Genomic DNA, 26,410 nt, shown 5'->3' on the forward strand with positions numbered 1-26,410 from the left:
GAAAGAAGAGAAACTCTCAAACTTGTTGCTCAACCGGATAAATATCTGCACCATCCTCAATCTCTGCCCCAAAGCTGTAAAGACAATACCACCGATAACCACATAGAGAAATACATGCCACCGATTATTATATTCAACTCTCAAACTTGTTGCTCAACCGGATAAATATCTGCACCATCTTCAATCTCTGCCCCAAAACTATAAAGACAATACCACCGATAACCACATAGAGAAATATATGCCACCGATTATTATATTCAAAAAAGTTATCATTCCAATGATACACATTATCCAACATCCATCTCTTATACCTCTTACAAAACCAGATTTGTCTTGAGACAATTTTAACACCACCAGAGACGCTAAATCAACCAATAAACAACACTTAGCCTCTTCTTTAATGTAATAATATGGTACATAATAATACTCCTCTGCAATTATTAGAATTGTAATGAAAATCTATATGATGTTTTTTAATATTCTTATTGGGAGAAAAAGCTTAACAACCTTCTAATGCGTAAAAAAGTTGTTCCTAGGGATAAAGTAGTAAGGATTACATGATATATATAATTACTATTATGTTGGGCTTAAGGTTTTGGTATTTTATAAACCCAATAATATGAATAGAGATGGTAAGAAGTGAAAAGTAGAACCTCGAAGAGTAGACCGATAAAATATCTTCTAGGTGCCCATACAATAAATACATAAATTTTTTCAATGACTGGATCTATCATATTAGAAACAAACTTAAATCAATTGAAATGCCTTGCTATGCATCCTAAAGGTATGCCCATTATTCGCCGACATAAAATTTGAAAAAACGGCATACAAAAAGATTGATCAAAATATGCTCATTGACAATGATATTATAGATGATGTGAGACTTCCTCCATTTAGGGAGATGACTCCCAGTCATTTTATTCGATGACGTGTTCTAGAGCCCATTTTGTGCCTTCTATTTGGCATAAATAATACAAAGCAAGATATAAAAGAAGGCAGACATATGAGATAATTCATATATACCTTCTCATGATTGTTACGATCATATTTGCGCCAATGGAGCGTACACGGAAGGAAGCAAAGCAGCTTTGCAGCTGTGGACAAAAGTAATAGAGGGCAGTTGTGTGATAGTTATAGGACTCCCAAACTAGTTCCTTACGACATAGTCCATGAATTGATCGGGGCTAAACACGAGCTCAAAAAAAAAGATCTTCATTAACGACGAACGACACTAATCTCAACATATCAAGATTTCATTTTACACAAAAGAAATCAAAAGTCAGTAAAACAAAAAAAAGACCTACAAATACCAATCATGAAGTAGAATCATTTACACTCATCTTTCCATCACTATACACGATATAACTTAATGAAACATTCAGGCATATAATGTTACTTTACTAAGAATATTACCTTAACTTCTGGCTTTAGATGATAATTGAGCGTACATTTGTAACATATTTGGATATTAATTCAACTTTATGGTGAATCTCAACCAAATCATAATACCCTCAAGATTAAAAATAATTTTTGAAAGAAAAATTAACACCATGAAAACTTATAATATGAGGGACGATAATTATTATACTGATTAGTTTAACATGATGAATATGTAAGGAATTGAATCTGATCGATATAAAAAACATTGATTTTATCAAAAAGAAGAAGTAGAAGAAGATTTAGCAAATATAATTATTTTATTAAATCCAAAAATAAAGGGAAAAAAAGAGAAAGAAAAAAAGACGAATCCAAAAATAAATTATATAAAAACATAAAGAAATTTGTATGAGTCGGTTCTAGGTAAAAATTTATTCTTGAAAATGGAGTCCAGTCAATTTTTTTTTTTACCAAAATCCCAAAAAATAAAATGTAAAGAAATAAAAGAAAAATCCAAAACAAAAAAATAAAACCAGAAAGAAATTTATATGAGTCGGTTCTAAGCCAACATAAGTCGTTGATGAAAATGAAGCCCAACAACCAGTTAAATAATTAGAGAATAATAATAACAACACATCATGATATTATAGCAACAATTAGAGAATAATAATAACAATGAAAAATATTTGATATGATGAAATCAATTACCACTCTTATTTGAAACGTGTCTATTTTGTTTTAGTCTAACTCTTTTCTATTACAGAAGGAGTTGCTTCCCTACCCGGATGAGTTCTGGAATAGGTTCAATGTTGCGTACCCGGACTACCTGATCAGAAGCTATAATGTGGTTGAAAGTTTCTTTGTTACAACTTCACATGAAACACGGTGGATCCTGGATGATTACGTTGAAGCTAGCTTTTTCAATGACAGTTTGATACACCCACAGTCAGGTGGCTTAATTTTTTTACCAATCATCTACAAGAAAACAGTTGATGAAGAGAAAACTTATCCAGACTTATGTTTACTTAGAAAGAAAGAAGTTCAAGTTAAAATGTTAAGCAAAAACACAAGAAGGTTCACGATCCAAGAGTAGTACAAAACACAATATTCCAATTAAAACCAGAAAAAAGAACATTCAAAAAAGTAAAAAGAAAAACAAATCTAAAAAATAGTTCAGATTAAAATTCAGGAGATCGAAGAGTGAACATGATGATATAGACCTGATAATTAAAAAATACTTGCAATCAAATGAAAAGCTAGATTAAATTGAACACAAATTAAAGAAAAGAAAAAACGAATATAGAAACAAGTACTTTAAATGATATATTTGAAGAAATTGTTGTTTACACTAAAATGCATACACAAGAGAATAAGTTACCTCTTAACTACAAAATAAACAACAACATCAGTATCTTCTCTTTCCTTGTTCTTCCGTCTGGTACTATACTCTAGAGATAAATTTAAACACAAATCAAAAAAAAAACACCAAATAATGCCAGGTTTGCATTTTATAATATTAGTAAGAACACACTAATCACTTGCTAAAATGTGTATCTAAATAATAACATGCACTTAACTTACCAAACCCCTAAAACAAAACATTTTTCTTTTATTATCTTACAGGCTTAATTTGCAGTGTAGTACGCACGATCTTTGAGATAAAACTTATATTTTAAAATAGTAAAGCAGTAACAACAATATACATAAAGAACGATAAAAGTAGCATAAAAACAAACCTTACAAACATGTGTTGTAATTTTTGGATACGCTAGTGAAATGACGAGGGTACCAACTACATCAAAATCTTTTCGACATCAACCTATGAAAGACACAACTTGTGTAATCTAATACAGACACGAACTGTCAAGAAGTTTACTTAAACAAGATGTACACTTAGTATATGACGTATATTCGAATCCTAACCAATTTATTTAATCAAAATAAGTGCTTGATTAATATATAAGTGTATTTACTTTAATTATAAAGACAAAGCAATCTAACGCGGAAGTAAAGTAAACCATACGAAACATAAGATTTTCTTAACGAGAAAAATTACAAGACAGAAAAACCCACGACTTTGTCCCGTTTTGAATAATCTTAGAATTAAGCCGCTATACAAAGACTAATACAAGTTCGTATAGTTGAGACCAAGTAAACTAACTCCAAGTTACCCAGTTCCTTCAATATCCCTGCGCCTACTACCAATCTGGTCTACGCACGTGAATTCTAAAATATCGCCCGCTATCTCATGTTGGTTCACCTATTAACTCAACTCCTTTGGATCGTAATCTGGAACAGTAAATGACTAACCTGATTCAGTAGCCTGATAGACACATTTTTGTGTCTAAGTTGTCCTGAATTTTCTCTATGTTGGTACTCGATTTTGTACTTATTATGGTGTTTTGTGTGTTTGTAGGTATTTTTTGGAAATAAACATTGTTGGAAAATTCGGCTCGAAAAATCACCCGGAGCACCCACGGAGGACATTTGCTATACAGACCCTAGATTTGGATAAGGGGCACCCACGGCTATATGTAGCCCAAATTTGTCCACAACACCCATCTTCTATTTACACCCAAGAACAGGATTAGGGGCACCCCTTTTTCTTCACCTGGTTTTGGCGGGAAAAAGAATTTTGTAGATGACTTTCAGGGAGTGATTTGGACGAGATTTTATGAGATATTCTCGATGATTTGGTTTGTAATAATCCTGTTTCACTAAAACAGGATTGGTAAGTGACCTGGAATTGAATTATTTTGTGTCCACACGATATAACAGGGGAAGGAAAGAGTATCGAATATTATTGGATTTTCATTATGGAAGGATTTCGATATATCTTAAACAAGGAAATATTTCTTGAGCCAACTCAGTCATCATCGCATGATTCCTTCCCAAACTCGATCCAACAGAGAATCAAAGGACAACTTTAATGATCGCGTGAAGAAAAACAAGGGTGAAGATTTCTTGGGTTGGTAGTCAGTTGAGATATTTATGGAAGTTGCGTGTGCATGGATCGATTTGGCCTGCTGAAGAAGCGTGCAACATTTAAACCAGGATATTTTGCACGGATCATATAGCTACAAATGCATGAAAAGGAAAGAAAATATATTCTTTAATACCGAGTAATGGAGGATGATTGTGGAGGAATGAGCGAGATTTCTTGGTGCTGATCAATATAAATTGGGTGCTGGGGACTCAGAGAAGGGGATGGAGAGTTAGAGAGTAGAATAGAGCATAAGAAACCAAGTAGCAGAGTCGTTTTCATGTCCAGCAAGGAGGTGAAGAAGAACAGACTATAGTGGTAGTCTGTCGTTTATAAAGTGTCATATATTCTCACCATTTGCGACTGTTGTACTGCAAGAGTTTTGAGCTATAGTTTTCTAGTAACAATGCTTTGTATCAGCGATTTGTAACACCTTTACACCATTTCAAACTCGGTTCTTTTATTAATTTCCCCAATAAAACACCTTTTGAGCAATGAATTATCTATTTGAGTGTGTTTGCATCATGTGGAGCTAGACCCATCACTGGGATGACGGAGGAGGTTGTTTTTCATTCATGTGGTAATTAAAATAATTTTTTTATAACTATTTGCATATAATTTAATTGTTTTATGATTTCTATTAATTATTTGTTATTTTGTTTGATGTCGCATGCTTAGTTTTAATTACTTTTGATGCGTCATGCTAACAACTTATAACTAATGTTTTATGAAATCTGCTTTGGCAAATAATAGAGTTATTGTTTCTTTTGTTTTGAGCTATAAATGTCTAGGATTAATTTATGAACCCCATGAACATGAAAAGCAGTGGAATCCTGAGTCCCAGTAAATTCTTCATCCTGTGACCATATTTTGTTTATATTTCTTTGTTTCTAGTATTTTCCCATTATTTAAGTCTAAAAACAATTTCAACAAAGTCCGAGTGAACGACAACCTATTACTACAACTCAATTGAGAATCTCATCATAGACTCTCTATAAATCTCCAAGACCAACCACGTTAATCAGAGATAAGTTGAGTATAAAGATTATTCCAATTAAATAATATAAACTCCTTTATTTGGTTAGATCAACTAAGATCAAGAGTGCCGAATTAATCAATCTTCGTTTACAAAGTATTAAAGTAGATCTCAAGGAGATACACCTAGATATACTTCCAATCTGCAAAACAAGCTTTTAAAAGTCTATTCGCGATAAAAAACTTGTCGGATCCTAGTCAATAAAGTATGTACGAAGTATATCACAAATATCAGAATACCAAAAATAACAAACAACTTGGTTCCACTAATGATCGTTCACACACAGAACAAAGTCTGTTAACAATGGATGATCTATCTTAACCAATTAAGCATATCTGAAATCGCCGACCTTGAACTAGTTCGGGTGATCTTATGTCAAAAGAGAATTATCACATAATAAAAAAACTAAATCTATCAAGGTTCAACTTTATCATTAATTAACCAAATCAATAATCAAAAACTAAAATAACAATACGATTTTTTAGTTTCCCACCAACGGTATTATTAAAGATTCTTTGATCCCACAGAAGTCTTTAAATGAAGTGCACATAAGAGATTTCACATATTAGGATACTCCTCTCTTCGACGAGTATTACGAGAATAGTATTGGTGAGCTTCCCACACTAAAAGTTAAGTAGTGTGTCCAACGGATGAGTTTTTAAAAATACAAGCTCTTTTATTTATGATGACCAAGGCATGTTTAACCAACGATGAATTACTAAATCCGAAAATCCTAAAGATATGCAATAAACGTATATTTGCGGTTTTGTTCTCCTTCAACCGTAATCCAACATATGCACCGAAACATCTCTAAGATGACAACTAATATTATCTAGCATACACTATATACTTTACTAATATAGTCTATAGCCACAAAAAAAAATCTCATTGTTTTTCGTTGAGTATTTAAACTCTCTTTCAAAAGGAAAATAGAGTTTCGTACACATATACTAACCAACCACAAAAGATCCTTTCAAATCAATATGAGTTATAATATCACCTGATGTGAAGGAAACCCTGAATTTATCCATCAGTGGTTAGCTTCTTCGAAAAAAAGCTTCATATTGTTGTCGACCTAGCAGTGTTCTTGAGAAAGTAGATCCAATCTTGTGTATTTTCATTTTGAGGATTCAATGCCCTACATTTCCAGTCAAAAGAAAAAGATGGATCTTGCAATCTCATAAAATATTTTAACCAAAGGATGAAGACAGTTCTAGATGCATATTTATTAATTACTCTCTGACTAAATCTCGAGGAAAGGATTGAAGGAGATCTTGAACTTTTAGTCATCTAATCATAGTGGAATAAGAAAAAAAAATTGTCATAAAACTCGCCTTTTTTCTCTTACCACGTCATTAAAGAATTTCATTGTTTATATATCTTCTAGATAACATTGATATGCAAAAAATGTGTAAGCGATGTCGCTGAGTGTCTAACCCTTGAACGCGCTCATTCAAGTGTCATCAAAATCATACTGGGGATGGGCTCTCCCGTATTCGTCGGTTCAGGTTTCCAAGCGTAGATGGTTGATTTTCGACAAAGGCTAAAATCGTAAAACCATAATTATACATGCTCCTGATCCAACAATCAGATGAGTATTGAGGCTCATGTCCCTCATCGAAGCATGAAAGATCATGCCACAAGAATCTCTGACTGAGTATATCGTCTCTCATATATGCAGTGAGGCAACGTCATATCTCATGAATACTGAGCAATTTCAGTAATTACTTTTATATAGAATCGAACGATTGGACGGCTCCTAGAAAGCTTGCCTGCTAGTATAGATCAATAACGTCTTCAGGATGTAACAATGTTTTCCCTGACTATATAAAAGACATGTGTATAAAATCATTATGATTGGACGGCTCCTAGACAGCTTGCCTGCTAGTATAGAGTGATAACGTCTTCAGGATGCAACAACGTGTTTTCCCTGACTATACTATACATAATAAATATGACGCTTCAACTAGCTCATATAACCAATACTCTAATAATTAATGCTCCTAGATGGCATGCATGCTAGTATAGAGCCATCAATTAATTATTTCTAATCCTATAATTCATTAACTGAATATTCGGAAATATTCTACGTTCTTCATAATATTTCATCACTTCAATTCATGGTTCTTCCCAGCAGAATTCCATGGGTTAGTGATAAATATTCAACGCGCGGGCATCTGAGCCGCTATCGAGTAAGCCCCGACCAAAATGGTGTACTCAGCAATAATGCACTAACGAGCATTCCAAAGAACCTACGCAAAATAGGAAGAAAAAAAATAATAATAAAATATTAGCTAAGGCGCTAGGGGACTGGGCCCACCGGCCGGCCAGTCACGCCGTGGCAAATCCCACGCCCAATTCTATATTTTATCATATTTTTATTATTTTCCTTGATCTCATGAAAATCCTTTCATTTGAACAAATATCCTTCATTTTAAGGAAACTCCTCAGTTTCATGGTGTTTCTTCCGTATCAAAGAAATAATAAAAAATTAGGAAAGGTGTCGCAGGACCAAGCCTACTAGCCGGCCGTTCATGCCCTAGTTTTGGCCGATCCCACACCTTGCATTCCTTATTATTTTATTATTATTTCCTTCATCCCATGAAATTCCTTGATTTCATGATATTTCCTTCACATCAAGGAAAGGAGATAAAATTAGGGAAGACTCGCGGGACCGGGCCCTAGCCTGCCGACCATGCCCTAGTCGTGGCCGGTCCCACATACTCTTATTTTATTATTATTATTATTATTTTATTTTTTTCACTGAAATTTACTTAATTATAATTTTTATTTACATGGGGTTGGTTGGGAGCCTAGCAACAAGTTGCGCCCCAGCTCCTTTTTGAATAGCTAAACCTATCCTATGAAAAAGAAAACTGCCTATCTTAGAATTAGCATCATAATTGGTTAAGCAATTTCATGATATTTCCTTAAAATCATGAAAATAATATAAAATTATTATTTTCATGAGTTTCATAAGGTTAGGGAATTTCCATGAGATGATGGAAATAGTTATTATTATTATTATAAAAGATGCCACTAAGGCTATATTGAAGAAAAAAGAGTTAATTACAAAGATTTGGCAGGGAGTCGAGCAACAAGTTGTGCTCCTACACCTTTTTGAATAATAATACCTAATCTATGGAAGAGAGAACTACCCAAGTTATTATTAACATCATGACTTGCCATACAGTTTTTCAAACGATTTACAAGGACGATAATGTCATCACCTAACTCACCTAAGGTTGAGAAGGCCAGAACCCCAAATTCATATCCATGAGTCAGACATAGACTGGCGTATTTGTTACGTTTGCGATTAATAGCTGCTGATATTGCATGCCCTGGAGTGAAGGACCGATTCCCACCTTTAGAAAATGGTGAAACACCTATCACATCGAAACATGTATCTTTGCCATTCTCCCAATTGAAGACCATAATATCTGCTGGTTTAAGGGGTGTGTTCGTGTTGGAGGTAAGTCCTAATGAAGCTTCCTTCCTGGCTACCACTATGGCTTTATAACATAATTCCACAAAGAGGTCTCGTACCATATCATGTCTGTATTTCAGGCCCACTTCGCTTGCACAATGGATTGCGTGATCACCAAAACGATCCATTTCGCGTTTACAACATGAGCATGTACTATTCTCCTCAAAAAGGGGGATACCCAGTCGGTATTGAAGCACTGATCTGAACTGACGTGGCCCGATGGACTGGTTAAGACCTTGAATTGGAATAACTTTTAAATAATCTTGTGCGTGTGGTTTTTTGTTACACTGCCATAAGATTGAGTCCCTCGTAGATAACGTGTAAGAAGTGCGTATATTCCTAGTGACTACTTCAAAATAACGACTCGCCAGTTGATGCATAGGCTGTGGGGTGAAATCGTTAATGTTAAAAGTAGCAAGGCATAAGTCACAGGTACTTACGTAATCATCTAGTGCTTCTTGGAAGTTTGGACTCGGGTCCGCCGTACACTGAAGGATGGAGCTTTGGAGTTGTCTTGTTTGGAGGCATGAAGCAATATAGCAATACTTGATGGTATCATCCATGGTGTATATTCCCAAACCTCTATCAGCAAATGGTAGAGTAGCGATCCTCTGCTGTAATGGACCGAAACCTGGTGCATCTCCTGTTATTAGATGCTGCAGGAAACGGATAAGGTGCTGATCGAACTGAAGTCGTGAACGCTGTAGTACACTTGGTCTGGTTGTTCGCATCGTGAAATAAAGCTTTGAGACACCAGCACAGTTGCGTAAGAGTAAGAGCTCGCTTTGTGGATCTTTAAGCCTTTTAATGTAGTCCATTAGATGTGTAGTCTTATCAATCCTGGATGAGATGATATCACTGCAGTATTGGTTGTTTGTACTTACAGGTCCACCTAATAGTTTTACTCCATCAACAGGTCTTTCAACAGCAGATGGGAACACACCATCTTCACAACATCTCGGGTCTGGTGTAGGCCAAAAAATTTCAGTCTTCCTAATGTTTAGGCATAATCCTCTTGCTGGACCATCTTGTTGTAAGATCTGCAGGCCTTTTGCAACTTCCAATGTGTCTCCGATTAGAGTTCCATCGTCTAGATACCACGCATGAAGATCCAGCTTGCAAGTGGAAGATATTTTGGTTACAAGAGGCTGGAGCACCAGGGAGAAAAGCAATGGACCTAGGGGATCTCCCTGTTGGACGCCTTGTGCAGAAAACAAGATGGATTAGTTGTAGTACAGTTTTGCTGGCTATGCATAACAAAACTCGACCCATTTCGAGATGCTTGGACATCTGATACGCACCTCGTTGAGCATGGCAGTTCTGTCGACAATGTTGAATGCATTAGTGAAGTCGATCAGTAACATTGTTGTGGTGTTTTGATCTCCTTTAAGCTCTAACAATCTGTTGACAGAATGTACGATGCCTTCACCTCTGCAGGGGATTCCTACCCCAAACTGGTGATTGCCTAGATAACCTATCATGTCTTTGAGTACAGATGTTGCTGCTAGTTTCGAGCATAATCTTCGCCAGATCGTTCCAACAGCGATTGGCCGTAGACCACCACCAGGTTTGAGCAGAGGTGTCAGTGGTGCGCTGGCGATGTATTCTCCCAGAGTGGACGGGCATTTTCCAGCAAGCCAGAGATTGATGACACCGGTAATGGACACAAGGAGTTCATCAGCCACTGCTGCTGCCACTCCACTGGTTGCATCTAGTAAATGCTGAGCTCGAAGTCCGTCTCGACCACATGAGGTGCCTTTTGGGAAACTTCTCAGAGCTTTAATCACTTCCTGTACATTTACAGACACAACATCTGCATTAGGATTGTCAGTTGGGATGATAGGGGCCCTTGCTTTTGGGTGTTTAAGCTGTAGTTCGTGGAGAGTATCTGTATTGGATTCAGCAACTCCACTAGAAGATAGAATACGTATTGCAGCAGTGTAATGTCCTTGGCTCAGTTTCTTCATGCATGCTTCTGTGTTGGTTTTAGGATTTTTCTTCTTTGCAGGCTTGCGTCTCTGGTGCAGCTTTTCTTGTTCTTTGATCTTATCTAGTAGGCGCTGAATAATAGAGATACACCCACCTGGTTGGCTCCATTCTGTCAGGGATTGATTGATAGCAGCAATTTGGAGTTTCTTACGTGTTCCGGACCTTTCTTCAGTTGCATTGGTTGGCATGTACATATTAAGTGTACAAATTGGAAGTAATAATAGTTGTAACCATGCCGATAGGTCGTGGTATTTGTTAAGAACTCTGTCTAATGCTGTCTTGAGAACCCTAGAAAAATGCAGTCTGCATGGTGGTGGAATGCATGTTGTTGTGGTTATCCGCTTCTGGTAGACTAAGTTTAAAAGTTCTAGAGATAATCCATGTGTTTCGTCTGTTACAGGGGTTGTAGAAGAGGATGCTCCAATCTCTTCAGTTCCAGGGGATGCAGCCACAGGTTTAACAATCCCGTATATTAGAATATCAATGTTGGGTCTGGTAAGGATGTTTCCATTATGTGGACGGCATGGTCTTTTCCAAGATTGTATCTTCATGCATTCTCCACACAACCACATCTGTAACTGAACCAAAAGTCGTTCCCATGCAATATAAACAGGTTCATGGATTCTGATACGTTCTTTGCAAAGAAGAATATTGCTTGAGGAGTGCCAGTGTAGATCACGAATGTGTCTTAGGATTGATGTCTTGGCATAACCTCTGCCATTAACACCATCTTGGCATTCTTCGAAATTCTTGTAAGGGCAGTGAACCAGCATGTCATCAATATGTTCTTCGTAAGAGAATTAGTGATCACTAATGGGGACATTATCTTCAGTTTCATAATCCCGTGGGCTAGGGTTTCTTCGTGTTCTAGGCATTACAGAAACTCACGTAACTGCTGTAACTGCTAAAAAGATGGCGGTGGTGAGTGCGATGGCAGTGAAGAGTATAACTGATGCAACAACAGATGGCAGTGGTGAGTGCGATGAGGAAAGTGGAAGATGATACTAATTCAACAACAGTTATAGACACGGAACGTAAGTTGCAGGAGATGCATAAAACTATGAAAACCTAGGGGATAATACTATGAAAAGATGCAGGGAAAGACGGTGATGAAGAAGGTATAAGATGGGTGAAGTTTGCTGATGATTGAAGGTATAAAAATGGAGAAAAGATTACTGCAGGTTTTCAATCGCCTACAGGAGATGGCTCTGCCATTTTTTAATCTGTTGCTCTTTTATTATCATTATTATTATTATTATTGTTATTATTTGTTTCCTTCATCTCATGGAAACTCCTTCACTTCAAGGAAACTCCTTGGTTTCAGCAAACTCCTAGATTTCATGATACTTCCTTAAAATCATGAAAATAATATAAAATTAGGAAAAGTGCCATGGGACCGGGATAATTGGCCGGACGACCGTGCCCTAGCCATGGACGGTCCCACACTTCATGATTTCTTATTTTATTATTATTATTTCCATCATCTCATGGAAATTCCTTAACCTTATGAAACTCCTCAATTTCATGGTATTTCCTTCACATCAAGGAAATTACATAAAATTGGGAAAGGTGTCACGGGACCGGGCTCGCTAGCCGGCCGGCCATGCCCTAGTCGTGGCCGGTCCCACACCTTGTAATCCCTTATTTTATTTATTATTTCCATCGTCTCATGGAAATTCCTCAGTTTCAGCAAAACCCTGAATTCTTCATATTTTCTCAAATGTTGCTCAAATGCGCATCACAAAATGTCAAAACTCTCAGAACTGAGACACGAACATTTTGGTTACATGAGCATATTACCTTGACTGACTAAAGTTGGCTCTTTGGCTTGCAAGAGGCCAGTCCCACACATTTTCATCATTTGACCTAATTTGTTCACATTAGGTTCAAACTCTTCCAAACAACTTGGAATTTCATAAAAAGATCGTCAGTCGGTCCCATGACCAACCAAGGCCGGTTTCATGACCCCTTTGTCGGTCCTTCATCTCTTCATAATTTATTAGGTTTTATCACCTAAGGTTCAGACGAACATTATTTTAATGAAGGATTAAATCAGCATTTAATCATCTTTTCACCAAATGGTCTTCAAGAGACTTTGGTATTTTTCTCACTTGAGCATCTGGGCGTTACATGGTCGACTCATCATCCCATGTAGCCGGTCCCTCCTTCACTCCGTGGTTGATTTTCAATAAATCATCAATTGATCAAAATTAGGGTTTCGGATCCAAAGCTCTGGAAAACATAATTCTGAGCAGATTCAAACACTAATAATTTTACGTTGATCCCATGATCAACATTCTAATTAATTATACTCGGTTCAATTACCAGTATTTTAAATTAATATTTTATTTTGGTCCTGCTACAAATAATTCATCAAACGAGCAACATTTGCTCGGATGAGCAATATTTGCTCAGACTAAGGAATATTGGTTCAACTATCAATATTCAACAATCCATCGAATGAGCAATATTTTCTCACCTTAACTATCAACATTTACTCGAGAATTATACCTCTGTCTCAACAGACACGTTCAATTCATGAGTCTTAGAACATTTTCAAATCACGTTCGACTCAGCAATACAAGGACTCATCGTACCATAAAGTCAGCAACTGACTAGCTAAATACACGTCTTCCTTACAGACTCCACAATTACGAGACATCAATCGTGTCATATTGGAAAATATTAACTAGGGTTTTGGTCTGGCAGTCTACTGCACGTGTGTTCATACACACGATGAGAATGTGAGCAAGTCGTGAAATAAGTTGGACGAGTGAGCAAAGTAGTGGATGGAAAATCAACCAAGTCTTCACACGATGAACAACTGGTTTTAACACGATTTCCACTTCCCCGCTCTTGGACTCCAGCAACTGTCACACTTCATGGGATCAAGGTGTTTACAATTCTAGCAATATAAATAAATTTCTGAATCATGATTGAAAACAGACAACTCTTTCGCCAATAAGACAACAAGATAATAAGAACTCATCGTCTGAGCAATTACTCTCAACAGAGCAAAATTCAATCAATCAGAACTTATCTTATTTTCTTCACGCAGAATACACAACACACCTACAATCTTAGATCACCATTGATCTCACACATTTCTCAGCTTCCCTCCTACAGATCGACCCATTCTCTCTTGTGACCGAATTGACTCTGGAACGACCATTGTCTTGGTTTAGGCCGGAGTCCTACATATTGATCTCTCGAACTTAAAGCACTCCTTTCTTGCATTCCATCTGTGTGAGGTTAAGAAGTTTGCTCGGTTCAAGGAACTTCCTCCGTACGGTCGTCTCCTCAATTCCATAAAAACCAGCAAATCGCTTTGCCCCATCTACACCAAGGTTCTTTTACTTGGTGACCAAGATCTATCCCGACAGTCTGGAAGTGAGAAATAGATGAGTGGATGCAGATTTGGTATCACTCACGTCTAGTCTATCTAGGAGATGGATTTTTAAAATGCATCCACGTACAGTCCATTACACGGATAAGTGGATAAACCGAATAAATGCGGATAAATTGAAGGATTTTGAAATATAGTAACAAAAAATTACTTTTGAAACTTAAAAAAAGTACTAAAATTTAAAGAGTAAGTTATGAAAACGGTACAACTAACGTTTTCGGGTTTTTTGAGTTTACCCCCCTAAATAACATTGTGATTGAGCTTTCCCTCCTAAATTATTAGTAGCCCCCTAAACTGAAATTTTGGACTAAAGTACCCTTTTCATGAGAAGTTCTAAGGTTCTATGTTCCATTTTCTTTTGGGTTTCATGGAACCACCAGTGTATTTGCTGTATAAATGGAATGGGAGTAAACAATTGCCGATGTTAAGGTTACTTTACTGATTGAATTCTTAATTCTAGTGGTCATTATTTTGAACAAGTACATTAACGACAGTAATTCATATCTAATGACCTTTATAACTAGGATTGTTTGACTCCTTTGTATTTTAGTTGTGGGTTGTATTATCACTGCTCTTCTTCAATCACTGACCGATAAATCACCCTAAACGCACACATACTTAGAGTGATAGTAAGAGTGAGAGTAGAATGAATTTCATATAATCTGCAAGTATTGTTCTGTATCACATTTACATGAACAGTTTCGTTGCTTTCACCAAGTTATAACAATGGAATTTCATTAAAGCTACTGATGTTGTTTTGAATTTTGTAGTGCTCAAAACAGATCTTCATGACCTGTTTTCAAATTTTAGTCTTCACTTTCAAAAATTACTCCTCTCCACTTGATTTTAGTAACAATAAATTTTTAGGAAGAGTTCACGTTGAGTTCAATCTAAGTTTATTCAAGTTTCTTGAGTTTTCAATCTAACAAAGCCCCGATATTCGAAAATTCTAAACAAAATGGATAGCTAAAACATTTTCTTATACATGATGATGATAGCGATATTTTAGTCCAAAATTATATTTTAGGGGATAAGCTGTTATTAATAACAAGTAAAGGGGGAAAGTTCAATCACTATTTTGTTTAGGGGGGTAAACTAAAAAAACCCTACGTTTTCTCAGACTCCTTGACCATGACCAAGTTTTGATGATTTTAATTTTCGGTTTATGAAATTTAGGTATTTAATTGAAGTATTTCTTTAAGTTAGGGATTTGTTAAATTTTTCTTTTTCAATCTTCTTAATGTTCAATAGTAACAACCTGCACTTGATTCCACTAATTATTTATCTCAAAGAACGAAGTCTGTTAACATTGAAAAATCAATAGTTCTATCAAAAGATTCGAAACCGCTCAATTCTAGCATGGTCAAATTTTCAAAATCCTTGAGTGGCCCTATTTAAAATTAAAATAACCATAAAATAAACAAGAACTTATCTAGAAGATAACTTGAAGTTAGTTCAACTCCAATCTGGTCAACGCACATGAATTCTAAAATAGAGTCCACTATCTCAAGTTGCTTCACCTACTGTGAAGACTTCAGCAACTCAGCTCCTTTGGATCGTAATCCAGAATAATACATGACTAATCTGATTCAGTAATCTCTCTATCAATCTCCAAGACCAACCAAGTTAATCAGAGATAAGATGAGTACAAAGGTTCCTCCATTTTAAATAATATAAACTCATTTGTTCGGTTATATCAACTAAGATCAAGACTATCTAGTTAATCAATATTAGTTTATAAAGTATCAAAGTAGATCTCAAAGAAATACACCTAGATATATTTTCGATCTATACAACAAGCTTTAAAAGTCTATTCGTGAGAAACATCTTGTTGGATCCCCGTCAATCAAGTATGTACGAAGTATATCATAAAGATTAGAATATGAAAAAGAAACCTTCAAGTCTTCAAAGTACATGCACAAACAACTTGATTCCACTAATGATCGTTCACACACATAACAGAGTCTGTTAACAATTGATGATCAAAAGTCCTATCTTCATATATTAAGCAATAAAGCATATCTGAAAATCGTCAACCCTTGAACTAGTTCGAGTGATCTTATATCAAAAGAGAATGATCACGCAATAAAAAAACTAAATCTATCAAGTTCAACCCTTAATCAATCAAATTAATAATCAAAATCTAAAATAACAATATGGTATTTCGTTACCCACGAACGATACTACTAGAGCTTCTTCGATCCCACAAAAGTCTTTAAATAAAGCGCACACAATAGATTTCACTGTTACGATACTCTCCTCTTCGACGAATATTACGACAATAGTATTACTAACAGTTAACTAGTGTGTCCAAAGGATGAGTTTGTAAGAATACAAGCTCTCCTATTTATGATGACTAAGGCATGTGTAGACAATAAGGAATTACCAAACCTGAATATATATACAATAAATGTATATTTCGGTTTTGTTCTCTTCCAACTGTAATCCAACATATGTACCGAAATTTTTCTTGGATGACAACTAATATTAGATAGCTCTTTTTCAAAAAGGGAAAATAAAGCCTCTTACACATGTACTAACCAACCACAAATTATCCGTTCTAATCGATATGAGTTATATCTAATGTGAAGAAACCCCCGAATTTATCCATCAATGGTTAGATTCTTTAAAAACATGCTTCATATTGTTGTCGACCTAGCAGTGTTCTTGAGAAAGTAGATTCAATCTTGTATATTTTTATTATTAGGATTCAAAGCTCTACCATTTCTAGTCAAAACAAAAAAATGGATCTTTTAATCTCAGAAAATCTTTTAACCCGATGATAAAGACAACTCCAAATGCATATTTATTAGTTACTCCCTAACTAAAGCTTGAGGAAAGGATTGAAGGTGATCTTGAATTTTTAGTCATCCAATCATAGTGGAACAAGAAGAAAAAAATTATCATAAAATTCGCCCTTTTTCTCTTACCACATCATCAGAGCATTTTTTTGTTTATCTTCTGGATAACATTGATATGTAAGCGATATGTGAGCAATAGTGTCCAACCCTTGAACGCGCTCGTTCAAATGTCGGATGCGGACACGTAACCATTTTGGGAGCTTAGGCACTACCTTGGTCACCCTTTCTCCCGTTGGGGATCTAGATGATGGGCATGCGACATCACAGGGCTCATGAGCCATTAGGCCAGAGTAACCAGGGTGTAAATATATAATTATTTTTATCATTATCAATTAAAATAAAAGTGGATTCCGAAAGTCACAGGACCTTTTTTTCACGAGTCATGAATCATGATGCAGAGATCTGAGTCTGACTGTTGGTTGAATTTTCGTTCTTTTGGTTGTGAGTGGTGACTTCAACAGCAAAAAGGTATGCGGGCCGGCAGATGATGCACCAAATAGCCCTTCTCTTCAACGACGTGCATATCAGACATTTTTTTATTTTTTGCAATTTTCATCATCAATTTCAATACACAACAAGAGAATTCCCTCTCTGTATGTCAAAATAATCCCAGGTCAGTTTTCTCAGAAATTTGTGTTCTTTGTCTTGTTATTATGGTTTTGATTGTTAATTGATTACTGGGTTTGTGTTAAAATTTAATTCGTCCCCAAATTCTTGTCATTGGTGAATACTTTGTTACTTTGAAAATGACAGATTTTTATTTGTTCGTTCCTATTTGTGGGATCTTTTGATTAACTTAAGTTTTTGAAGTTTACTTGTTTTGGGTTTTGACTGTAAACCCAATCTGGATGTCTGAATTTTCCTATAGTTGTTGCCAAGGGGGTAATCTAGTAGTGGGATAAAGAGCAAACCCTTTACAATTTGGTGATTCAAAAGTGTTTTTTTCTTTATCAGTTGAAATTAGGATGTTGATGAGTTTTGAACTCAGCTTGTAGGCATAACAATCATATTAGAAATGTTGCCAAAGAGTCGAATTTTCGGTTACAGATTGTTTTGTTTGAATTTGTACTTTTTAATGTCTTTCTCGAGTTACAAATTTATATACTAGAGCTTGAATGGTAGGAGTCCCCAGTGATGAGCTTCAATTTAGTATTGTGCATGGAGTATATGATTTGAGATCGCCAATTACACGCTATTCTCTTGTTTTCTGCCTCGGTTGAGTTGCACTGTATCGTGCTTGTTATTTGTTTCGGTTGAGTTGCACTGTATCGTGCTTGTTATCTGTTTCGGTTGAGTTGCATTGTGTCGTGCTTCGAAATTGTGATTGTCTGTATTTGGGAACTTGCTATCGTTTTATCTTTTATTTTTGGCTTTCATATTGTCTATATAATGCAGAAACTACGCTCTTTGTTAAGTGCTCTTATTAAGTTATAGTGACCCTCACTGCCTGAGTTTATGTTTTATGGTCGATGCATAGGGTACCACGCTCCACATAGCAGCTGACAACTCTCTGTTGGGGAGAGAATTCAGAGGGAGCTTCTGTGAGCTAAAAGGATGATCGCTAGAGTTCCTCTCTAAGATGATAAGGTTTACATTTTAGTGAAATGGAGCGGAAAAAAGTAGAGGAGTTTGAACCAGGACCAGTTCCACCTGCAAGACCAGTGGACAGATTTGGATTTTTTGTGCCAGAAGAGAACAACAGTTCCCAAGGTTCAATCAAGAACAACAGTTCCCAAGGCTCAATCACTAAAAAGGTTATCAATGAACAAGAAAGGTATGGTTTCTGAGTTGGTTTACATAATTTTTATTCTCTTTCTCCAAAGAAAGTATGAAGGAAATCTATTTGCACAATTAGTTGCGTTCACGAAATTTGCAAAATTCATCTACATTAATACTATGTTAACCTTTTTTTAGTCCGGATGGTTTTCAATATTTTTGAAGACAAGTTAGTCTTGGTGTGGGTGAAAACTGTAGTTTTAGGGGATATTTCTCTTCTCACCATTAATTTTCAACAACAGACAGTCATATATGTATTAGATAGATGTCTGGACTTCCTGCTCAAAACCAATTGGCAATGAATGGAATAGCCTTTTCATATTATATTGAGATGAATGCTAGAGTTATGGTCTCTATGGGACTATTAGTCTCAACAATATGATATGGGTAAAAATATTTTACAGGGAGGAAAGAAGGATCAGAAAGTGGAGGAAAATGATAGGAGTTGGCGGAAGTGATTGGAAGCATTATGTTAGAAGAAAACCTCAGGTGGTGCTAAGGCGTATTAGAAAGGGAATTCCTGATTGCTTACGGGGTCTTGTTTGGCAGTTGATCTCAGGTAGTCGGGATCTCTTGCTAATGAATCCGGGTGTATACGAGGTACTCTTAGTTCGTTTCGTCTCAAAAGCTTTGCCTAATGATATATGTGGCTTGTTAGGTTGTATTTCAGTATCTTCTGATATATCTGTAACTTATTTTGCTTAGAATTTCCATGTGCTCTCTTATTCGGCAATGTTAAACCTAACTCATTTCTATGATTGATTTCAAAGCTTTTCACATGAATGTTTACTTTGTTATTGCCATGCGTGTGTCAAACCAACATAAAATAATTGAATGCCTGTTCTTTTTCAAATGACATACTGTTGTTTATATGTTATGAAGAAACATGGGCATCCTCATTTTGTGGCTTTATTAAATTCCTGACCAAGAGGTTTTTCTGCTGCAGCAACTAGTACTATATGAAACATCTACATCAGAACTGGACATAATTCGAGATATTTCCCGAACTTTTCCATCACATGTTTTCTTTCAGCAGAGACATGGACCAGGTCAAAGGTCGTTGTACAATGTTCTGAAGGCATACTCTGTGTATGACAGAGATGTTGGTTATGTTCAGGTCTAACTCTTATCCTCTCTCTAAACTTCCAAAACGTGATGCATGATAATTTTTTTTGCTGAGTTTCACGATTACATATTAGACCTCATGTTTTTATTGCTTTTCAAATACAGGGAATGGGATTTTTAGCTGGTCTTTTGCTTCTGTACATGAGCGAGGAAGATGCATTCTGGTTATTGGTGGCTTTGTTGAAAGGAGCTGTTCATGCCCCAATGGAGGGATTATATTTGGTAATACTGCATGTTTCATAGAGCTAAAAATTCAAAAACAAAAGCCTGTCTCAAGAAGATGCTTTCATTTTCAGAATGCTAGTTTCAACATTTTTTTGGAGAATTCTAGTAACAGACAAAGTTTGTTTCTTGAACTTTGATAGAATATGCATTGCCATCTTGACTATCTAAAAAAAGACTCATCTTGGAAGTTTGATATGTACCAGTAACTAATTTAATACCTACTGGTGTATATGCTTGTGAGCAGGTGGGACTGCCGTTGGTACAGCAATACCTCTTTCAGTTTGAACAATTGGTGAGAGAGCATTTGCCAAAGCTAGGGGAACATTTTATTGAGGAAATGATAAATCCAAGCATGTATGCTAGCCAGTGGTTCATAACCGTCTTTTCTTACTCCTTCCCTTTCAATTTGGCTCTTAGAATATGGGACGTCTTTCTTTACGAGGTCAGTTTCTTACTCTTACACCTTCTTATATATTGAATATCTTTCGCCATGTGCATTTCCGCTTCAACATCTTTTTCACTATATTGGCAGGGTGTTATGATAGTTTTTCAAGTTGGTTTGGCGTTGTTGAAATTTTGTCACGACGACTTGGTAAGTATCAAGCTTCTAACATTACTTTTGGAGCTAAAATAAAGTTACCTAAAAATTCTGCTGATGTCAACACTTTTGGTTCGGTCAATCAGGTAAAGTTACCTTTTGAGAAACTAATTCATGCCCTCCGAAACTTTCCCGAGGATGCAATGGACCCAGATACAATACTGCCGATGGCGCACGCAATCAAGGTTTCCTTTCCCTCCTTCCCTCTCTCGTGTATGTAGGAGATTACTGTACCATTTCGGTTATACTTCGGTCCGTTTGGGTAATTGAGCTTCCCTTTTATGCATAGGTATCAAAACGGCTAGAAGAGCTGAAGCATGAATACAGGAAGAAAAACGAGAAACCAATTCTACGTGCAGAATCCAGTTCTAGTCCTGTCGCTCAGAAGCAGTTCTCAGGAAAATGCTTTTCTAATTCAATGATAAGGTAGAAACACGTTTTCCGTTTTTCGCCTATATCATCTTTTTAATTCAACTCCACCATTTTGAACTAGGACAGACAATGCATCGTTCTTTTATATGATATATTTATATACTTTGGCTAAGGTCTGAAGAATGTTATACTAGTAAGTAGTAATGTTACTCATTCTGTATCTTTTCTTTCGGTTGTTGATCATGAATGTGTGTTAAAAGCAGGAGTCCATCACTTGAAGAGTCGTCAGCTCAAGGTAATCAACCACCTGCAACACCACGCAGTTGGAGGGGACGAAGATTGTTGAGTAGAAACAGCACAAAGAGCCGATCAGTAAAAGAATAACAGGGCAACCAATTTTTTATACGGTGTGTACAAATCAGAATGTAGAGGAAAAACCAGTCCTGGTTTCTATATTTATTTATTTTTCCATCACAAATCAAAATCATATCATCAAAAGTGTGTACAACAGACTCTCGATTAGGAAAACCATGGCGAACCATGACATTGTGTTGTTATCTTTCACCTGTGTTGTTTCCTATATAGTTGATGAAACAGTGAATATAATGGAAGAAACTTTCCCTTTTCAGAGTTCTCCTTCAGTCTACTTAATTTTCTCTCTGGAAACAGTTTTTGGTGTATGTGAGCTATACTGCAAAGTGGGCTAGTGGATATATGAGGCATAAGGACATCCAACCATTTAATCCTCATGTTGTTCTTAACAGCTTGATTCAGTACTCTGCACCTCTTGTTATATCGTACACCTTACGAGATGTAAATTCATCCCAACCGTCACTTTTGGGTTGTGGCCCTTGTGGGTCCAATAAGAGTATTTATCTGCACAGATTAGTAAGATGATAACACTCCTGCGGTTATAGTTGCAAGGACACTGTAAACTGATGTTTGTTCAACACACAGTAACTGCATTCTGTCAGTTGGAAAAAACAAAGATAGGAATTCGTAACTGAAAATAACTGCCCACTTCAGAGAGATAGTAACCGCTTACCCCTGTACAAATGAGACGTAATTGGCATTCTCAAGCTTTTTTCTTTCTTCTTCTTCTTCTTCTTCTTCTTCTTCTTCTTCTTTTCTTCTTCTTCTTCTTCTTCTTCTTCTTCTTCCAGACTCTGATATCTAGTTTCGTGATGAGCAATAACAGCAACACAGATAGTAATCCTCCTCTTTCTACTTCTCCTTTCTATTCTCAGCAAGAAATTGTTGAAGTCTTTCCAGAATCTGTGATCCACGCCGGAGACATCAGTGGGTCTATTGCTGAAGGATTTAGTGAAAAGCACAAGAAGAAGAGATCAAAACTCATCAGAATTAGTGGTTCTAATCTTAATGTTACGTCATCTTCGCAATCAAACATGTACCCGAAATTTAAATCAACAAAGAAACAAGAAGCAAATGCTCCTCCAAACAACAATATTAGACCGTGTAGTGAATGTGGTAGGCAGTTTTGGTCATGGAAAGCTTTATTTGGGCATATGCGTTGTCACCCAGAGCGTCAATGGCGAGGCATAAATCCACCACCGAATTATAGAAAGCCTGTGCCACTGCCGCTTCCACCACCATCAACAGAGCAGCAGGGATTAGGAATAGTAGTTGCGTCAAATTGGAGTACTAACGTAGAAGATTATGAAGCTGCAACATGTCTATTAATGCTTGCAAATGGTTCAGTTCCGATAACTGCACAGTGTATTAGTTGGTACAGGGATGGTGATTCATTAGATGCGGCAGGTTATGACGATAGAGAACCAGAGCCACCACCACAGTTAGGATTTGTTGACAGCAGTGCTCCATCAAGTTCGAATTCTCGATTTGAGTGTTCTAGTTGCAAGAAGGTTTTTGGGTCTCACCAAGCGTTAGGCGGTCATAGGGCTAGTCACAAAAATGTAAAGGGTTGTTTTGCAATGGCACAGAGCAGTGAAGACGACCCAAACTGCCAACTTGATCTCAATCATGAAACAGGTGACAAACAGGAGAAAATGGCTATGGATTCCAGGCATAAATGTGGGATTTGCTTCAGGGTTTTTTCTACTGGTCAAGCTCTTGGCGGGCACATGAGGTGCCACTGGGAGAAATTTGAAGATGGGCCATCTTTGCATCAAGGGCCGAGCACCTCAGCTTCAGCAAGAGATGGCTGCGTGCTGGACTTGAATTTTCCTCCTTATCCTCCACCGGTGGAGATTGACTCCGTAATGCACACAGGTTTAAACTCTTCTTCTGCTTCAGAAATTGGTTTGGATTTAACTTTGGGGACGATTTTAAGGAAATAGATTAGCACTATATTGTATAATGTATATGTATATGGTCTTAGTAGTGTAATTTGTGACAGCAACTCTCATCTGTAATGGCTTTGCATTTTGTTTGTTCCCTCTTGTTTGTTTCACCTTTTTGGAAAACTCTGAAATGCTTAAAATACCGGATAATGAGAGAATGAAGTAATAATAATTGCATGCCAAAATATGAAACAAGTAAGAATCAACTTAGTAATAGGATATAGCACTCAAACTCAAATCCCAAACGCACTCCAATCTCTCCGTTTCAGAAGGTTATAGAGTTGTTGTTTATCAGACCAGAACCACCAATTCTTTCATTTCAGTGCTCCAGACCTTCTGAAATAAAAATGGCATCATCTATGTTGGTGTCTTCTACATTTTCCTGTCAGCAGTTAGCAGCTGAAGTCAATAAGGGTTCACTACCGCCAGCGCGACCTTCTATTGCTGTGTATGACCAGTTCACCTTTAGGAATAGCGGAAAACTTGTGTTATTGAAGAAGCACATCATGTAAAGCTCTCCATTTACGACCATAAACCGGAGCTAGCCAACAGCTCTGGATGATAATCAAGCAAGTACCATTTAGGGTTTGAAGCCATTCCTCGTATAAACAGCTTTGCTCTAGGAGAAAAGAACTGTAATCAACGAAAAAACTATAAGCGGAGCATACTCATTAATTCGTATTCTAGTTTAGTGTAGCCTAGCTTATGCATTATGTTACAGTACCAACACCTATTCCTGGTAGAATCCTTAATTAGTTTTTCTTTATTTGGTATAGTTCAGTTTTCTTGTTAAGTTAGAACTACTTTGCTTGTTTCGCACGTATTACTGGCCATATATATTTGGCTCTCGAGTTCTGTAAGGGGTTAACAAGTTAAAAAACCAACTCTTATTCAACTTCTCTTCTTTTTATCTTCCTTATTCCTCTGTTCTCTTCTTTTTCAACTTGTTCTAACCTAATTCTCGTGTGTTTAACCCTCACCAAAAGGGTATATCAAGTTACTTAATTATCTGTCCATTGTATTTGGGTCTAGAACCCTAATATCTGGTACAGAGCAAGGTTGCGTTTTTACCAAATTTTTTTTTTTTTACAATAGGCGGTCATGACTATACGGATAACTTGAAGGGCGTTCATGACAGCGTTACAAGTATGTCTGCTAAAATTGATTCCCTCCTTCAGAAAATTACTGACGATCTGGCAGCAAGAGAAACTGCTAGAGAAGAGGATCTCGCAGCAAAAGAAACAACTAGAGAGGAGAAGAAACTTGCTCGTAAGGAAGAGGCCGATGCTTTAACAAAGAGTTTGACAGAGGGTCTAGCTAAGTCTTTTGAATCAGCTCTCACAAATTCAATACGCTCTGTCCTTGAAGAGTTTATACCTAAAAAGAACACTGAAGGTGAAGGTTCTGGCGTTCCACCCAAAACACCTCCTGTTCGTCCTGGTATACTTGACACCCCTCGTCCTCCACCAGTGCAGTTGAAGTTTCCTGTGTTTGATGGTGACGACCCAGATGGTTGGATTTTCCAGGCAGATCAATATTTTCTTTGGCATTTTATTGCTAATAATCTGAAAGTAAATTTAGCTGCTGCTCATCTCAAAGGTGAGGCTAATGCTTGGTTCAGGTGGAAACGAACTCAACAACAGATTCTCACATGGTTACGTTTTGTACTCTTCTTCGTGAGAGATTTCAGAAAACGTTTGTGGATCCGAAAATCACAATCAGTACAATCAAACAAAAGGGTTCAGTTAAAGATTTTCTTCCTGAATTTGAACATCTTCTCAACTTTGTGGATTTTGATGAAAGTCACTTAATTAACCTTTTTATTCTCGTCTTAAAACCAGAGGTTGGAAATGTGGTTAAGTTGTTTGAGCCTACAACTTTGTCTTCTGCTTTTAAGAAAGCACTCAATCAGGATGAAGTTTTGTTGTCTACCAGACAATCATGGCGGTCAAGACAGAATACTGTTTCTCCTACTCCTCAATTTCGAAAATCTTCTCCACCTATGGGTAAGAAACTGCTTACAGTGGAAGAGCAAAGGGAACGTCAAGCCAAAGGCTTATGTTTCAACTGTGATGAACAGTACAAGCGAGGGCATGTCTGTGTTCAGCCGCGGTTATTGGTTTTAGAGGTGGATCCATCCGCAGTTGATGACAAGGAGGTCTTATCAAATGAAGATAGCACTGAGGAAGATTTTACAACTGCAGACACTTCTCAGGATCATGTTCAACCTACAATCTCTTTACATTCTTTGCTTGGTTCTTCGTTTCCTAAGACAATGCGCTTGGAAGGCTATACCAAATCTCAACCTTTTTGTGTCCTAATCGACTCTGGATCTACGCATAATTTTTTGCTTCCAAGATGGGCTAAGCATTGTGGCTATTCCATCCATTCAGATGTTACAACTTTGCAGGTCACAGTTGGTAATGGTACTCAAATGCCAACTAAAGGATGTTGTCTGAATGTACCAATTACACTTCAAAATCACTCTTTCACCACAGATTTTCATCTTTTAGAGATTGGGGGTTATGATGTCGTGTTAGGAGTTCAGTGGCTACGAACATTGGGCCCAATCGTGTGGGATTTCTCCAACCTCACAATGCAGTTGATGAGTGCCAAATATTGTATATATTTATCCCTTTTTGTTGGCATTTAACTCATCTTTTATGCATTAATTCTACATTTTATCCCATATTCTGTATTTTCATTGTTTTCAAGAATAAATATTTATATTAATTAATTTTGCATTTTTAAGTAATAAATAAAGTTCGGATGAGTCGCGGAGCAAAAAGAGCAGAAAAGTAGTGAAAAGCCGGGAGAAATCACGCAAGGAAGCCGCAAAGAATGGAGCGCACGT

At 36.7% G+C, this 26,410-nt stretch overlaps 2 protein-coding genes across 3 annotated transcripts; both read left to right on the top strand.

Annotated features, from left to right (window-relative positions):
- Positions 1-17,503: 17,503 nt before the first annotated feature.
- Positions 17,504-21,869, top strand: LOC113275692 (EVI5-like protein). 2 transcript variants are annotated; one of them, XM_026525234.1, is made up of 10 exons: positions 17,504-17,752; positions 18,617-18,913; positions 19,320-19,515; positions 19,862-20,032; positions 20,146-20,262; positions 20,510-20,707; positions 20,798-20,857; positions 20,950-21,048; positions 21,153-21,289; positions 21,496-21,869. In XM_026525234.1, the coding sequence occupies exons 2-10, from the start codon at positions 18,744-18,746 to the stop codon at positions 21,617-21,619; spliced, it is 1,272 nt and encodes a 423-aa protein (XP_026381019.1). In that variant the 5' UTR covers positions 17,504-17,752; positions 18,617-18,743; the 3' UTR covers positions 21,620-21,869. The 2 variants fall into 2 exon arrangements, with proteins under 2 accessions (XP_026381019.1, XP_026381020.1); XM_026525235.1 differs by having other exon boundaries at positions 21,499-21,869.
- A 514-nt stretch (positions 21,870-22,383) lies between these two features.
- LOC113273934 (zinc finger protein ZAT3-like) lies at positions 22,384-23,650 on the top strand. Its single transcript, XM_026523499.1, has one exon. It carries the CDS (start codon positions 22,420-22,422, stop codon positions 23,551-23,553), a length of 1,134 nt encoding a protein of 377 aa, XP_026379284.1. The 5' UTR covers positions 22,384-22,419; the 3' UTR covers positions 23,554-23,650.
- The last annotated feature ends 2,760 nt before the right edge of the window (positions 23,651-26,410 follow it).

This window comes from Papaver somniferum, chromosome 4 (genome assembly GCF_003573695.1).
Source record: "Papaver somniferum cultivar HN1 chromosome 4, ASM357369v1, whole genome shotgun sequence".
Lineage (NCBI taxonomy): Eukaryota > Viridiplantae > Streptophyta > Magnoliopsida > Ranunculales > Papaveraceae > Papaver > Papaver somniferum.